Source organism: Monodelphis domestica, chromosome 4, assembly GCF_027887165.1.
Source record: "Monodelphis domestica isolate mMonDom1 chromosome 4, mMonDom1.pri, whole genome shotgun sequence".
Lineage (NCBI taxonomy): Eukaryota > Metazoa > Chordata > Mammalia > Didelphimorphia > Didelphidae > Monodelphis > Monodelphis domestica.
In genome coordinates, this window is record NC_077230.1 from 233,597,696 (window position 1) to 233,614,748 (window position 17,053).

Sequence of the window (17,053 nt, forward strand, 5' to 3'; positions counted from 1 at the left end):
TTTGCCTGGGATTCTGAATCCAGGTCCCTGTTGATCTTGCCCCCTTGCCAACAGTGAAGACTCTGCCATCGCTGTGACTGTTGATGGGCATCGGCTCATCCAAACCAATGGGACACTGGTGCTACGCTCGGTAAAGGCCGAGGACTCTGGTTACTACACCTGTACTGCCACCAATACCTGGGGCTTTGATACCATCATCATCAACCTGCTGGTACAAGGTGAAAGCACTGAGGCATAAACCTGGCCATGGAGGATTGGGATTGGAGAATAAAGGGAAAAAGGAAAGAGTAGTTGGGGGGGGGGGGGCGGGGAGAAGCAAGGTCCCAGAGTAGAACAGATAGCTTTCTAGGACAGAATGGAGATAAGGACTGAGTTGGAAGGCAAAAGTCCTGTGCTGGGATATTGGCGCTGCCATTCATACTATTTATATTATTTTAGGCAACTCTATGAAATCTCAGTTTCCTCATTTGCAAAATAAGGAGGTTGGACTAAATGACTTCTAAGGTCCCTTCCATCTCTAAATATATGACTCTATGATTAGAACAGAGAAAGAATGGAAGGAAATGAGAAGAATGTTAGTATAAGAGGAAGCCTAACATGCAAAGATATAGAAAGACAAGGACTCCAAAATGTCCCTGCCCCACCCCCATCTTGGATCCATCTCTTAACTTAAATGGTTCAGGGTTTGGGAAGTGTTGGAAGTGATGAAAACCCATGGAGAAGCAGTCTTGGGATGCTGGCCTAGGCCAAGGTAACCCAATTCAGCCAGGACAGTAGGATGAGTCTTATGAGTTATCTCTTATTCTCAGGGAGAAATTCTAGCATCTTGGATGAACCAAGCAGAGTGGGGTTAGATTTAACTCTTTGGGATGAGCTAAGAGTAGTAGTAGGGAGTCTGAGAAGGCTCTGCCTCTCCCCTTACAGTACCTCCGGATCAGCCCCGACTGACTGTATCTAAGACCTCGGCTTCCTCTATCACTCTGGCCTGGATCCCAGGGGACAATGGGGGCAGCTCCATTCGAGGTAAGGAGGAAATAGAATGGACTGGGGGAGGAATGGACTGAGGCCAGAAGGAGGGAATTTGAACACAGAGATAGGGCAGATTCTGTTATACCCACCACCACCTCCAAAGAAGAATGGCAAGTACCAAGGCCTATAGGGCACTTGGAATTACAACTAAACTTCCAAAGCCATATCAAACGTTTTGATTCTGGGTCCCTAAGAAGAAAGGCAAACCATTCCAGTATCTTTGCCAAGAAAACCCCTCAAAAAAAGGATCACAAAGAGTCAGCCATGACTGAAATGACTAAACCATCATCAATAAACAAAGAATGTATAAAAGGGGCCCCTTTCTTAACTATAAAATAAATCAGTCTCTTGGAATGAGGTGGGGAAAGAGGGCCCTTGTAATGAAGGGCCAATTGGGAGGTGTTTACTCATGTCTCAGGGCCTTTTCCAAAAGTACTGGATCCCAGGCTCAAAATAAGAGCACTATTGTGAAGTTCTTTAGTTGCTGGGCACTCTGGTCATAGGGAATATCCATAATTCTATTAAGGGTCCTACCATCTTTCAAGTCACCCAGACTTGAAACCTTGGAGCCATTCTCAATTCTTTAGTCTCCCTCCCTTCAAATATCCAGTTGCCAGATCTTGTCAATCTACCTTCACAATATCTCTCCCATCCATTCCCTTCTCTTCATCAAATGACCTGCACTCTGGTTCAGGCTTCCATCACCTCTAGCCTAGACTATTTCAAGAGCCTCCTACTTGAACTCTCTGCCCCAAGTCTCTTCCCAATCCAAACCATCCAACACAGCACTGCCAAAGGAATAATAATAAAACTCAGTTCTGATCATGTTATTCCCCTGCTCAGCAAACTCCAATGGTTCCCAATTACCTCTAAAGCCAAATACAGACTTCTCCAATTGCATTGATCAATGTTTGTTGAGTTGAATGTAACTATGGAGCTCTGGTATGGGAAAAGGGAGAGGATCAGTGTGTCACATTCTAATTTCACAACCTGACTTCAGCCCACCCTTCCAGCCTTACTGTATAAACATCATTCCCCTTCATACACTTTTTAATAAAGACAAACAGTCCTTGCTATATTTCTCACACCAGATGCTCCATCTTCTATTTCCATGCCTTTGTACACATTGGCCCTCATGTCTAGAATGGACTTTCCTCACACCAGGGAGGATATGCTCCCTCCCTCCAAATATCTGAAAGGTTTTCACATGGCAAAAGGTTTATACTTGATCTCATTGACCTCAGATGGCAGAAGTATGAGACCTAAGTAAAAGTAGGAAAGAGGCAAATTTAGGTTTGTTGTAAGGAAAAACTTTCTAATAACTAGAGCTTCCCCAAAGGGAATAAATTACCTCCAGAAGCTGTGAGTTCATTGGCGGATTTCAAGCAAAGTCTAAGGAGGGAATTTCATTTAGGTACCAGTTGAAAGAGATACCTCTAAGGTTCCTTTGAACTATGAAGTTCTATATTTCTGTAATTGTGCAGCTCCCAGGAGACTCTGAAGTGAAGGCTCTGAGTACCAACATACGACTCCTTTTTTCTTCCACCCAGGGTATCTGAGCCACAGAAACAATGCTATATCCAATTTAATCCAATTCAATAAACATTTATTAATCTACTGCATGCAGGGGACTATGCTGGGCAAGATACAAAATCAGCAGTCAGAGGTGTACTAGTAAATGTTTTAATAAATGATTTTCAAAAAAAACCTCCTGGAAGAACAATACTTTAAACTCTCTCTGCATTATTAACATTCTCTCCACTGATTTCTAATGTCTAGAAAATCCACAAAACAATAAATCAACAACTGATTTGTAAACTTGTAAACTTGTAAACAAATTTCCAGGGCATAAATGCTTATACTAAAAAATTTAACAATCAGCCCTCTGGTTTGACTTGGCTCCAGCACATCCTTGGATATAGTTCTTTCATGTTACTTACAAATTTCCAAATATTCATATATAATACAAAGTGATATATGTGAGTTCTGGGTGTGGAGTAAAGAGTGACCTGATCTTGAATCCCATCTAGCTCTTGTACTTAATGACTATGTGACTCTGAGCAAGTCACTAAATTTCTCTGAGCCTCTGCAAAATGGAGATAATTGTACCCATAGTGCCTATGTCCCAGGATTGTTGTTTGGATCAGATGGCATGCATAAAGTCCTTTATACATCTAAAAACTCTACATAAGTGTCAACACGAGTATAAAGGGAAGAAGTGGTTTCTGAATTGAGGGATAGGGAATGGGGGAAGGCATCACAGAAGAGGTGACATTTAAACTGGACCCGAGTAGAATTTCAATAGGTCAAAAGGAGGGGTAAGGCATTCCAGGCATAGGGAACAACCTGACCAAAATCCACAGAGATGGGAAAATATGTGACATATATGCAAAGAAGCCCATCTTGGCAGAAGCACAAAGCCCATGGCAAAAAGTTAGCAGAATGACATAAGACTGGATCCCAGTCACTCCCAACTGTACCTTAATTTAATCTATTACATAGGTCCAGAAGGTTTTATCTCATTTGCATACCACCCCTGCCAGGGCCCCAGTTTCTGCTGTCTGGTTGGGGTATCCCAGGAGCCTAAGGAAAAAGCTGGGTTGGGTCTGGGACTTCTCTTGTGCCCAGAGTTGATCACCCCCTCTTCCTCCCCTAGGTTTTGTGCTACAGTACTCTGTGGACAACAGTGAGGAGTGGAAGGATGTATTCATAAGCTCCAGCGAGCGCTCCTTCAAACTGGACAGTCTTAAGTGTGGCACCTGGTATAAGGTGAAGCTGGCCGCCAAGAACAGTGTGGGCGCGGGGCGCATCAGCGAGATCATCGAAGCCAAGACCCACGGGCGGGGTGAGGACCAGGATTGGGAAGTGGGATGGGTCCGGGCTCCGGGTGGGACTCATTCAGGTGCGGAGGGATCCCGATAGGGAACTAGCCCAAGGACAAAGCCTAGCGCTAGGGATCAAGGTTGTGCTAAAAGTGGAGTTCATTACGGGGACCCCAAGTGAACCAAGGTAGGTAGTAATAGATTTCAGGGAGAGGGGAGCCAAGAGAGAGAGAAAAGCTGATATAACTCAGGAACAGGCTAGAACAGCGAGGGGCCCTGGGCAGAGGTTGGATATGGAGGTCAAAGCTTCAGGGTCGGATGAGGGAGGAAAACCAAGACTCTTTCCCTTAATGTTAGCTTCTCTCTGGGCAAAGTTGGGTAGAAAACAATCCCTCTTCTCTGCTTTGGGGGTGGGGGAAAGATTTCTACTTCCCCTCCCCCTTCTTCCCCCTTTTCTCCTTTTCCTTCTTCCCCTTCTCTCTCTTTCCTCTTCCCTCCCCTCTCCCTTCCCCCTTCTCCATCTCTTCCCACCTTCCTATGGTCCCCCTTGCCTCTGCTCCCTACCGAAACCCTACCCCAATCTGCCTCTCACTCCCTGACACCACCTGGGGCCACCATCAGAGGAGGAGGAGGTGGAGGTGGAGGAGGGACCTGAAGGTCCAAACAATCTCCCAGGGGGACGCCTACCTTGGGGGCAGACAAGGGGGCTGGTCCAGCCCACATTAACCCTTCCCTTCCCTCCCCCCTTCGCCCTTCCCCCTACTCCTCGGTCTCCTCCCCACCCCCACCCCCAGAACCGTCCTTCAGCAAAGACCAGCACCTCTTCACCCACATCAACTCCACGCACGCCCGACTCAACCTGCAGGGCTGGAGCAGTGGGGGCTGCCCCATCACGTCCATCCTGCTGGAGTACAGGCCCAAGGGCACGTGGGCCTGGCAGGGCCTTCGGGCCAACAACTCCGGGGAGGTGTTCCTAGCAGAACTTCGAGAGGCCACCTGGTACGAGCTGCGCATGAGGGCCTGCAACAGTGCAGGCTGCGGCAATGAGACCACTCAGTTCGCCACGCTGGACTATGACGGAAGTGAGTGCAGCCCCCGTGACGGTGGCGCGGTGACCCTCTGGGGATGGGTCAGCACCAGCAGGCGGGCCGGCCACGCAGAGTATAGAATGCCCTCTAATGGGGGAGCTCCGGCCCGGGATGAAGAAGGAACACCCCAGGGAGAGGGAGAACCCCACTTTCCACATCGCCACCGCCGAGCCCCTTCTCCTAAAGGGCAGCTCTTCTCTCCAGCTATCATCATCCTGTCCCAGAGCCCCGATAATCTCCCGGATTCTCTGGGCTGAATAACAGTCAGTAAATCCCTCTTTCCCTTAGTTCAATTGATTCTCAGTCAAGGTTAAAAAAAAATGTTACTGAGGAGAAATCTAGGTTTAAAAGAGTAAAATAAAGCATAACTATGTAACAACATTGACTTAGCAGAAGTGAAATAATAACCCCATTACCCCTGCACTTCTCATATCACACTTGAAGTCTTGTACTTTTTGAGGGAGACATTGCCAAGCCCAATATATCCAGGGGAGGACAGAAACTATAGCATATAATATAAGGAAGTGTTGAAGGAGGTGAAGATTTATGTTTATTCTATATAAATTCCATGTACATGTTATCTCCTGCGGTAGAATGCAAAAACTCCTAAGAAGGGGTTGTTTCATTCATTCATTGTATCCCCAGAGCCTGGGAAATATTAAGTGCATAATAAATACTTGCTGATTAAAAAAAAATAAAAATAAACATAAGCTGTCATGTTACAATGCTATCCAATTCAGCAAGCATTTATTTTTAAAGTTTACTAGAGTGGCAGCTAGGTGGGTCAATAGATAGAAAGCCAGACTTATAGTTGGGAGGTCTTGGGTTCAAATCTAACCTTGGGCAATTCCAGCTATGTGACCCTGAGTAAAACTTAATTCCCAGTTGCCTAGCCTTACTGATCTTTTGTTTTGGATACAATACTCATTCAAAGACTAACGGTATGGGTTTGAAAAAAATAATCTTATGCTAGGGGTTGTTCTTTGCAAATATTATCTCATTCAATTTTCAAAACTCTAGGAGGTAATAATAATATTAATAGCTAACATTTACATAGCATTAACTATGCTAAGCATTTTACAATTATCTCATTTGATTCTTACTACAATCTGGGAGATAGGTGTTATTATTCCCATTTTACAAATGAGGAAACTGAGAAAAATGAGGGTGTGATGAGTTGCCTAGGGTGGAATAACTAACCTGTGTCTGAGGCTAGTTGAACTCAGATCTTCCTGACCGCCCCCTCCCCCCCCCCCAGCCCAGTGCTCTCTAAACACTGTCTAGAGAGGCTGACCTAGTTATGACATGAAAGAGAACCTTCTCCATCTCAGTTTAGCTCAGCCCCAGTTGTCTGAGCCCTCCTGGTACTCCTGTCTTAGGCACCATCCCACCCATCAAGTCAGCCCAGGGAGAGGGGGATGATGTGAAGAAGCTTTTTTCCATCGCCTGCCCAGTCATCCTGGCCACCCTAGGGGTGGCCCTGCTCATCATCATTCGAAAGAAAAGGAAGGAGAAAAGACTGAAGAGACTCAGAGGTAGGAGGGTCTTGACCTTTTGGGTTTTCTCCCCTTAGGGTTGTGTGGCCAGTGGTATATGTGGAGGTGAAGCTGGGGGAGAGGGCATTCAATTTAGCTCCCTGAGAGGAGGAAAAAATTAATCAGGGTTCCTTAACCAACTCTCCATTATCCTGGGGTTTGAGAGTATGGTTTGTGGATTTGTACAAGCCCTCCTCATCTTTAATCTTCATGTCTCCATGGAAGAGAGAAAAAAAAAGGAGGATAAAACCCTTGCTGGTCTTTGGAAGTAATTAGAAATAGATACTTAGATAGGAGATGGGAACACACAGGTAACGGCCATCAACCCACCCAGCCTTGAGCCCCCTACACTCCTTGACCCCAAACTTGAGACCCTTGACTCCAAACTCCTGCCAATTTTACACTCAGCCTCCTTCCTCCCTTAACCCTCTCTCTCTTGTATTTTGCAGACGCCAAGAGTTTAGCAGAAATGTTGATAAGGTAAGCAATTCCCTTCTATTCCTATAAAGCTGGGGTCAAGAGCTCTGCTGAACACAGGGTCCCTGACCCTTCTATTTCCTGCCCAGGACCCTAGCTGCTCTCTGCCTGCCACACAGCTCAGTCCCCACACTACCACCTTTTCTAACAGATCAACCTTCCCTCCATGCCTACTGAGATGGCTCTTAACTGGGCATCCTTCCTTTCCTCTGTAGCAAGAGCAATCGAAGCTTGGACACACCTGTGAAGGGGCCACCCCAAGGTCCTCGGCTCCACATTGACATCCCCCGGGTCCAGCTGCTGATTGAGGACAAGGAGGGTATCAAACAGCTGGGTGAGCAAGACCTCTGGGGGACCCCTTTGTGGCTCCCTGCTCATCCCCACCTTCTAACCTAGGATCGTCTCTGACCTCATTAGGGCACAGTCACCAGATGTGAATGACTATCATGGTACCATGGCTTCCAGTGGCTCAGTAGAAATGGACCAGGGTTCTAACCCAGATTCACCAATAGCTATGTGACCTTTGGTGTGCCCCAGCCCCGATATTCTGAAGGACTGATACTCCCCACCCTGCCTGTTTCATAGGGTTGGGGTAAAGAGAAGAAGGTTCCAGCATCCCCATCACTGTGCCCAGTGCCAAGCACATAGAAAACACTTAATAAATGCTTGTTGACTTGATGAGTCAAGGATTATGATTCTTATTCTCATTCCAGGGGACGACAAAGCCACCATCCCAGTAACAGACAGTGAATTCAGCCAGGCTGTCAATCCTCAGAGCTTCTGCACAGGGGTCTCCCTGCATCACCCTGCCCTCATCCAGAACACAGGGCCCCTCATCGACATGTCTGACATCCGACCTGGCACCAGTATGTGGGAAACTCCTGTCCTTTCCATTTCCCTCCCAAATACCAGCATGCCCCCATATCCCCTGGAATTCTGGCTCAGTTACCAGCATCTTCCTTCACCTATCTCCCTTCCTTCCTCTCCCATCCTTAGGGTCATTGTAGTCTAAGATAGACCAGAGGTTTAGGACTTCCTCCCAAACAGTTCTTTGAGGCATCAGGACAGCAAGGGGCAGCTAGGTGGCTCAATGGTTTGAGAGCCAGGCCTAAAGATGGTAGGTTCTGAGTTCAAGTCTGATCTCTGACACTTTCTAGCTGGGTGACTGGGCAAATCATTTAACCCTCCATTGCTTACCCTTTACTGCTTTTCTGCCTTGGACCCAATACATAGTATTGATTCTAAGATGGAAGGTATAGACTTAAAAAAAAAGACATAAGGAGAGCTGGGGCAATTAGGGGACTCAATAAATAGAGAGCCAACAGAGCCAAGCCTGGAAACAGGAGGTCCTGGGTTCAAATGTGACCTCAGAAACTTCCTAGCTATGACACATGATCATACTTTTTGTCCCCTTCTCACTTTTAGACAAAAGAAGAGCAGACATCTAGTCAGCTAATCAGAGGTGTCAAAAAATAGTTTGCTGGGGAGCATAGCCTGGACCAAATTAAAATGTAATTGGGAGAATGTAGGTGGCTCTGTAAATAAAGAGCCAGGATATAGGAGGTCCTAGGTGTAAATCTGACCTCAAGACACTTCCTAGCTGTGTGACACTGAGCAAACCACGTGACCCCCATTGCCTAGCCCTTCATGCTGCTCTTCTGCCTTGGAACCAATACTTGTATTGACTTTAAAACAGAAGGTAAGGGTTTTATTTTGGGATTTTTTTTAACTTGAGCCCTAGGGACCACAAAACAAAGGGGGAAAGTCCAAGATCAAGAAAAAGGAGAAGGAAGAGTCAGTCACTAGAGTTTTAAGTTAGGAAGAAGAGTTTTCGACTATCACCTGCCCACCCAAAGCCAAGGTTCTCGATGTGACATGGGTCATTCCTCCTACCACTCAGAACCTGTTGGCTTTGATCCTCCTATCCTGCCCCACAAGTGGGACAACCTCCCCAACTGGGTGGATGGAGCAAGAATCTAGGAAAAGTTCATTCAAAATTAATTTTCCCAGATTGCATCTTCTCCAACGCTAAACAAAATATTCTCTGTATAGGCTACCAAGAAGAATATGTATATGCCATTGGGGCAGTCTCTCTCATTACTTTCTCTGTGCAGATCCTGTGTCCAGGAAGAATGTCAAGTCTGCCCATAGTACCCGCAATCGTTATTCCAGTCAGTGGACACTGACCAAATGCCAGGCTTCCACTCCTGCCCGCACTCTCACCTCTGACTGGCGTACTGTAGGATCCCAACATGGCATCACTGTTACTGAAAGTGACAGCTATAGTGCCAGCCTCTCCCAGGACACAGGTGAGTCCTGATTCCTCAATGCCATTACCCCAGCACACTCATGACTGCTCCCTTTCTCCTACCCCAGGTCTTGGGAAATCCTGCCCATCCCAGCCCTAGAGTCCCATTCAGCTCTAAATCTATGAGCTGTGAAATCCAGTGGAAAAGAACAGAAATCATACGATCTGGATTGTGTGTTCTATTCCCAGCAGGAGCACAAACTCCCAGTTTGACTTTGAGCATTCACTTAACCTTTGGGGGCTTAAGATTCTCTGCTGGGTTCTGGCAAGAATTGCATTCCCCTGACCTCTGAACCCAGACAGGTAGGAAACAACTAATGCATGGACAAAGGACACCTAGAGTAAAGTACAAAAAAGGGAAAAACCATGGCAACAATAATAAAAAAAATTATTAATTTTTATAAGAGCTAGCACAGCCCAGTGAACTAGCCTTAGAATCAGAAGATCTAAGTTCGAATTTTCTTGCTGACACTTACTGTCTGTGGGAACCCGAGCAAGTCACTCTTTGGACAGCAGACCAAAACCTCTCGATGGGTTGTATAAGATTTTTCCTCCATGGAAGGAATTCCCACTGATGATATCAAAAATCCTCGACACATGTTGGTCTTAGAGAGGCAATTCTCTAGGAGTATAAATTGCAGGACAGTTGCTAATCTCTATTCATAGATAGAACTCCTAAAAAAAGATGAAATCATAGGTCTGAACTGGAATAAATAAAAAAAATTGTGATGCTACATTAGGCTAGGCAGGTGGGGTTAAGTGATTTGCCCAGGGTCACACAGTTAGGAAGTGTCTTGAGGCCAGATTTAAACCCAGGTCCTCTTGACTCCAGACCTGACTCGCCATCCACTGAGCCATCCACCTGTTCCAGTGATATAGTTATTAATACTAAAAGTCTTAGTGGCATTTTATGGCATTTCAAGCAGATCGGTGAATAATATGATTATGCATAGAGGCAGCTCTATAGTGCAGTGGATAGAGTGCCTGGAGTCAGGAAGACTCACCTTCATGAGTTCAAATCCTGCCTGACTCTGGGCAGTCACTTAACCTCAGTTGCCTAGCCCTTGCTGCTCTTCTGTCTTAGAATTAGTCCAGAAGATAAGGGTTTAAAAAAAAAAGTCCAGGTCACTGTGAGCCATCCCTACTTTATTGCCTCACCTCCACACAGGTCAGTGTGTAAGAGGATGAACTGTGATGAAGGATCCCTTCCATGTTAATCAAGTCAGGATCAAGGTTATGCCAAGAATAATAATTATCATAACAGTAATTTCACATTCCTATAGTGCTTTCTAGTTCCAATATACTTCACACATGTTAGTTAATTTAGCTTCCACAAAAAGCCAGTGATATGGGTGATGAGGTTTGGAACACAAAGGAACCTTTGAAAGGATTCTTCATCATTCCATCCTCCATCCTTCTAAGGTGAGGAACCTCATACCCAGAGAACTGTGACTTGACCATGGTTACATGGATAGTGTGTAACCCAGCTATGATTGGTACCTCATTCACTTAGCTCTAAACCCAAAGCTCTTTCCAGTACATTATGGTGCCCACTACAATTCCAAGAGAGAGACAGCAAGTTATAGTAGATAGGAAGCTGGCTTTGGAGGCAGGAAGAACTGGATTCAGATCTTCCCTCTGGCATCACTATGATGAATTATTTAACCTTTCACTTCTAAGTGACTTTCCCATCATCATATAGACTAGAAAAGGGCAGAGTTGCTCTTAAGGCCAGCTTCTATGCTTTGAAGTCTTTCCACTGTGCCATATAATCATCTCTTCCTCTCCCTCACTCCCTCTCCTCCCTTAGCTTGCTTTCTCTCCTCCATCTCCTTCTCCCTCAACTCATCCGCCATCTCTGTCTCTCTATCTTTCTGACTCTGTCTCTCTCCCCATCCCTCTCCCTCTTTGTCTCTCTCCCCTCTTCCTGTCTCCCATTCTCCTTCCCTCCTTCCTTTCTCCCTCTCTTTTCTTTCCTCTCTTTCTCCCTCTCTCCCCCTTCTCTCTGTCTCTCACTGTCTCTCTCTTTTGGTCTCTGTCTCACAATGTCTCTATTCTTCTCCCTCTCCTTTTTCTCTTTGTCTCCCCTTTCTCTGTTTCCCACCCTTCTCCCCCCCCCCGTCTCTGTCTCTCTGTCTCTCTATTTCTCTGTCTCTCTCTGTGTCTCTCCCTGTCTCTCTCTGTCTCTGTCTCTGTCTCTGTCTCTCTCTCTCTCTCTCTCATATTCTTTTCTCTGTGGCTTTTCCTAATTTGCCTCTTCTCCCTTAGACAAAGGGCGGAACAGCATGGTGTCCACAGAGAGTGCCTCCTCCACGTATGAGGAGCTGGCCCGAGCCTATGAACATGCCAAGCTGGAGGAGCAGCTGCAGCATGCCAAGTTTGAGATCACTGAGTGCTTCATCTCAGACAGTTCCTCAGACCAGATGACCACCGGCACCAACGAGAATGCCGACAGCATGACCTCCATGAGCACCCCCTCGGAGCCAGGCATCTGCCGCTTCACTGCCTCGCCACCCAAGCCTCAGGACAGTGACCGGGGCAAGAATGTGGCTGTGCCCATCCCACACCGTGCCAACAAAAGTGAGTGAGACCTAACCATTAACTCCTGAGGGGCAGGGAGTGAGAGGGCCAGACCCTGACACACTCAGTGAACATCAGCCTGGTCAGGGAGAGGGACTGACAACTCAGTCCAAAGGTGTGTTGGTGTATTGCCTGGGGAGACTCAGTCCCTAAAAAGGAATAGCCTTGTCTCTTTGTCCTTTGGCTAGGAGGTGAAGTAGCCCAGTAATTTAGCCTCCTGACAACTGAACTAGCCTGCTCTTGGGGCACTTTTCACTGCCATGGGATTTTAGCACTTGGAAGGACATTAAAAACCTCAAGATCCTACACCTAACCCTAGATGACTCCTTAGAGGACATAAAGTCAACCTCTTGTTTTACAGGTTAAAAAAATGAAGCCCATATTTTATTTGAGCTAAATTGCCCAAGTTCACCCAGGTAGCAAGTAAGAAACATATTCGGAGGCAACCAGGTGGCTCATTGGATAAAAATCTAGGACTGGAGATGGGAGAACTTGGGTTCAAATATGGACTCAGATACTTCCTGTCTGTTTGATCCTGGGCAAGTCACTTAACCCCACTTGCCTAGTTCTTACCAGTCTTCTACCTTGGAACTGATACTTAGTACAAATTCATTTTTTTTTAACCCTTACCTTCTAAGTACACAGCCAGGAAGTATCTAAGGTCAGATTTAAACCCAGGACCTCCCATTTCCAGGCCTGGCTCTCTTTCCATTTAGCATCAATTCTAAGATGGAAATGTGTAATTAGAAATCTTGTGCCCTTGGACTTCATCTCCCAGAATCCTTTTCCCTTTGTCTATGTTGCATCCTCACATTTAGTAAATAAGTTGTGTGTAAATCGGCCCTTTCTCTTTCTTCTGATGATGCTCTGCTCTCTCTCAGCCACCTGTGGGGTCCCAGGAAGCTTTCTTTCTTTACTGGGGCTATTATTTTCCTTATGCTAGGCTTCAAGTATTTATTAATAAACTTTATAAAATATAATACTTGGAGTATTTAGATATTAATTTTTAATCTTACAGAAAGTAAGAGTTTAAAAAAAAAAGCAAATTTGGAATTTGAACCCAAGTCCTTTGCATTGCAATTTGTTTGGCTACTTCCCAATCAGTGGGCATCTACTTTGTTTCCAGTTCCTTACCACTACAAAACAGTGTTACTATGGGATACAAACAGGGGAACAGATATTTATTGCACCTACCCTATGCTTGGATAGCCAAGTGGCACAGTACACAGAGTGCCAGGCCTGGAATGAGGAAGCCTCCTCTTCCTGAATTCAAATCTGGCCTCAGACACTTACTAGCTGTGTCGCCCTGGGCAAGTCTGTTGGCCTCCCCGTTGGCCTCCATTTCTCTTCTGTCAAATGAGTCGGAGAAGGAAGTGGCAAACCAGTCCAGGCTCTCTGCCAAGAAAACCCCAAATGGGGTCACCCAACTGAGAAATGACTAAGCAACAAGAAGTAACTGTAGGCCAGGCTTCCGCGAGTTAGACTTTGGAACCCCCAACCCAGGCACTTTTTGTGAGGGAGCAGAAGTCCTTGACACTGGATCTATACCTTGGTCCCCTATAAAAGCTGGAGTCCTGGGGTTCCCGGAGGAGGGGGATCTCGATGGTAAGGGGCCACGAAACTCTATAACTTAAAAAAACTGGGCCTGTCTACCGAGAGAAGCGTCTGGGAAGAGACATCACTGTCTTTGAGTAGTGACAGGCTGCCGTGTGGAAGAAGGGGGAGGCTTGTTCTACATAGCTCTAGGAGTCATGGCGAGAAGTGACTGGAAGGCAGGCTTCCATTCACCCTAAGAAAGGTCTCTCTGTTCATCAGAGCTATTCTGTGATGGACTAAGGTATCTTTTTTTTTTTCTTTTTAAACCCTTACCTTCCCTCTTGGAGTCAATACTGTGCATTGGCTCCAAGGCAGAAGAGTGGTAAGGGCTAGGCCATGGGGGTCAAGTGACTTGCCCAGGGTCACACAGCTGGGACGGGTCTGAGGCCAGATTGGAACCTAGGACCTCCCGTCTCTAGGCCTGACACACAATCCACTGAGCCACCCAGCTGCCCCCTTAAGGTATCTTTTAAGGTGGTGAGCTTCCAGGCACAGGAGGGACCCTCCGAGGCTGGATCTTGGCACTGGATGAGAGGCTAGACCAGTTGCTCCATAAAGTTCTTCCAACCCTAAGATTTTGTGATTTTGTGATTTCAGGTGAATACTGCAACCTACCCCTGTATGTCAAGTCAGATACCTTCTTCCGAAAGGCCGATGGGCACGAGCCCTGCCCCGTGGTCCCTCCCCGTGAAGCCTCCATCCGAAACATGGCCCGGACCTACCACACCCAGGCGCGACATCTGACCCTGGACCCTGCCAGCAAGCCCCTGGGCCTCCCCCATCCTGGGGCGCCAGCCTCCACCGCTACCTTACCTCAGAGGACTCTGGCCATGCCGGGCCCCCCCACCGGCGCCGCCCCCCCACCTCCGGCAGCGCCCCCTGTCGAACCCCCTCCTGCAGCCGCCACCACTGCAACGGCTCCCCCAGCCCCCAGCACGGAGCCGCCTCGGGCTGGCGGGCCCCACACCAAAATGGGAGGCTCGAGGGACTCACTTCTTGAGATGAGCGCGTCGGGGGTAGGGAGGTCCCAGAAGCAGGGAGCGGGCGCCTACTCGAAGTCTTACACCCTGGTGTAGGGGCCGCCGGGAGGAGCTGCACCCCAAGCCAGGCCCCCTCACTCACAGACTGTTTTCTTGCATTATTTATATTAAACTCTCAGAAAATAAAAAGACCAAGAAGAGCAGCAGCCGCAACAACGAAAACCCGCCCCAACTCACAAACTCTGTACATAGAACTCTTTTGTATAAATGAAACTATTTTCTTCTTCTCATGAAGCCAGGGCACAAGGAATCTGACTCCAGGTCAAACACGCACACACACATACATACACACATGCAAACACACCACGCCATGCACATTACATGTGTGTATATGTGTGCGTATACACACATGCACATGTGTCGGCGAGTCCAATATGCGTGTGTATATACACCGCACGTATATGCACACACATGTTTCTCTCACTTTGCTTTGAGGAAAGAGGCACAAAGACTCAGCGATTTTCCCCTTGCCCCCCTTTCCCCTACTCCCTACTTACTCTTTCCCTCCGGCCTGATCTCAATTGGTTTGGACAAAGACCAAAATCCCAAATCTCAGACATTGCATGCGATTTTCCTGTTCCAAGAAAACCAGAAGTTGCTTCACTTTGCAGATGCTTATGTGTTAATACCTTTTTCTATGAAAAAAAAACCAGCGCCGTGTGCAATAAAGGTTATGTTTCTATGTGGTGTTTGGTGAGTCCGGCCAGGACAGACAAGGGAAGGAAGGCGAGGACCACGCAGGAATGAGTTGCTCTTGGAAAAGGCTTTAAGCTTTCCCAAGATCCAAGGGGCATGCCGTGTGCTCAGTCCTGGGCACCAGGGGGGGACGGAGACATAGAACCATAGGATCAACATTGTTAGGATTCAGAAAGGATCATTTTAACCCAACCTTCTTATTTTGCACGTTAGGTAATACAAAAATCTTTCAAAAGCTGAGGAAACAGAGATAAGAGAATTCAATCCAGTCCAATAAGCATTTCTTAAACCTGTATTGTGTTCAGGGTGCTGCTCTATCCACTGTAGACAGGCTGTGGACCAGGCCCTGCCCTCAGCGAGCTTATAGTCTCCTGGAAGGAAATAATAGGAGAAGTAAGAGTAATAATAAGAGAAGAAGGAAGGAGGCTCTTTGAGGAGGAAGAAGGGATCGGTGACCCCAGAGGTGAGTGCGGAAAAGATAAGGATTCTGGGAGGAGGAAAATGTCCTCACATGTTCCAAGTACAGGAGAACCCGTGGAGATAAAAGCATGGAGGCAGAAATAGAAGGTCCTCTTTAAGGACAGGTACTAAATAGTCAGGTTTCAGTCCTTCAGGAGAATAATATGAACTGAGGCTGGAAAGGTAGGTTGATGCTACCTTTCAAAAGGTTTCAATGCCAGGATGAAGAGTTTTATTTTATACTAGTGGCCAAAAAGCCTCACTAAAGCTTTGTGAGATTGAATCGAAGTGCTGCATGATGGCGGAGGAGTTACAAAGCTCAGTAGCTGCATCAGCTCCATCCAAGGATGGAGCCAATACTGGAGCTGAACCTCAGAGGACCAGTTGGATCCTCAGGATTGTAGATTCAGAGCTGGCAAGGATTTCAGAGTGGGAAACTGAGTCCCAGAGAGCGCCTTCCTAAGACCACACAGTGGTTCAGTAGCAGACCCTGGCCTCAGACTTGATGTTCCTACCACCAATCCAATTACACTACGTCGTTCCTGTCTCTATCCTCCAACCTCACTCCATTCCCGAGACCTGGAGTTGGCGGGGCCATTCTGGCCATCCTGGGGCTAGAGCGGCTCTGAAATGTTTGGAGACCTTTGAAAAGAGGGGACTTGAAGGAGGCTGGGCTGGGCTGGGCTAGCGGGGAGGTTCTGGGCTTTGGGAGATTCGGAACCCAAAGGTAGGAACAATGGAACAGCCCGGTGTAATGGGGCAGCACTAAACAGGGAGTCAGTCAATTTGAGTTCTAGTCCAAGTTTTTCCTAACTTAGGAAAGCTATTTTCCCTCTTTGACTTCCTTATCTACAAAATGACAGGGTTGAAATAGATATCTCTGCAATCCCCTCGAGTTTTAATAATAAATGAATCTGCTTATTTATTTAGGTGTAGTCAGGTCAGGCCGGGTGGAGGGGAGTTTGGGGAGCTGGGAGGGAGCCTTGCTTTTTCATGAATATGATTATGTGGATAATAGACTTTTAAGAGTTGGAATGACCTCAGAGGTTATGAAATCCAAACAATCCTCTCATTTTATATGTGAGAAAATTGAAGTTGAAGAAAGGGAAACCCTGGGTTGAACAGAGAGTAGAATAACAGAACTCGATCCCAGTTCTCTGGACTCCACAGGCTTTGCTCCTTCCACTATCAGGAGATGGGATGAGCATCTGTCTAGGGGTGCCCTGGGGGGCCTCCAGGGTGGTGTGCTGGGGCTTCTGTCCCATCATCGGGGGTTTAGGGAAGAAAAGTTAGTTAAGCTCCAGAGATCAGGCATGAAACCTTCCTCCTCCCCCTCAGCGAAGAGGTTCAGGATGAGGTATTTTCATCAGAAATGGCCAGTGTGCTGATTTATTTTGCTAACTACACTTCGTGACAAGGAAGG

General features: G+C 46.9%; 1 protein-coding gene across 1 annotated transcript in view; it reads left to right on the forward strand.

Annotated features, from left to right (window-relative positions):
- The window catches only part of DSCAML1 (DS cell adhesion molecule like 1), a 518,862-nt gene extending 503,705 nt beyond the window's left edge, over window positions 1-15,157 (forward strand). Inside the window, 11 exon segments of the mRNA XM_056794329.1 lie at window positions 55-218; window positions 925-1,023; window positions 3,686-3,874; window positions 4,646-4,933; window positions 6,319-6,474; window positions 6,924-6,954; window positions 7,167-7,285; window positions 7,665-7,817; window positions 9,066-9,260; window positions 11,528-11,839; window positions 14,033-15,157. Coding sequence (XP_056650307.1) covers window positions 55-218; window positions 925-1,023; window positions 3,686-3,874; window positions 4,646-4,933; window positions 6,319-6,474; window positions 6,924-6,954; window positions 7,167-7,285; window positions 7,665-7,817; window positions 9,066-9,260; window positions 11,528-11,839; window positions 14,033-14,511 — 2,185 coding nt within the window. The 3' untranslated portion in view covers window positions 14,512-15,157.
- Window positions 15,158-17,053: the final 1,896 nt, after the last annotated feature.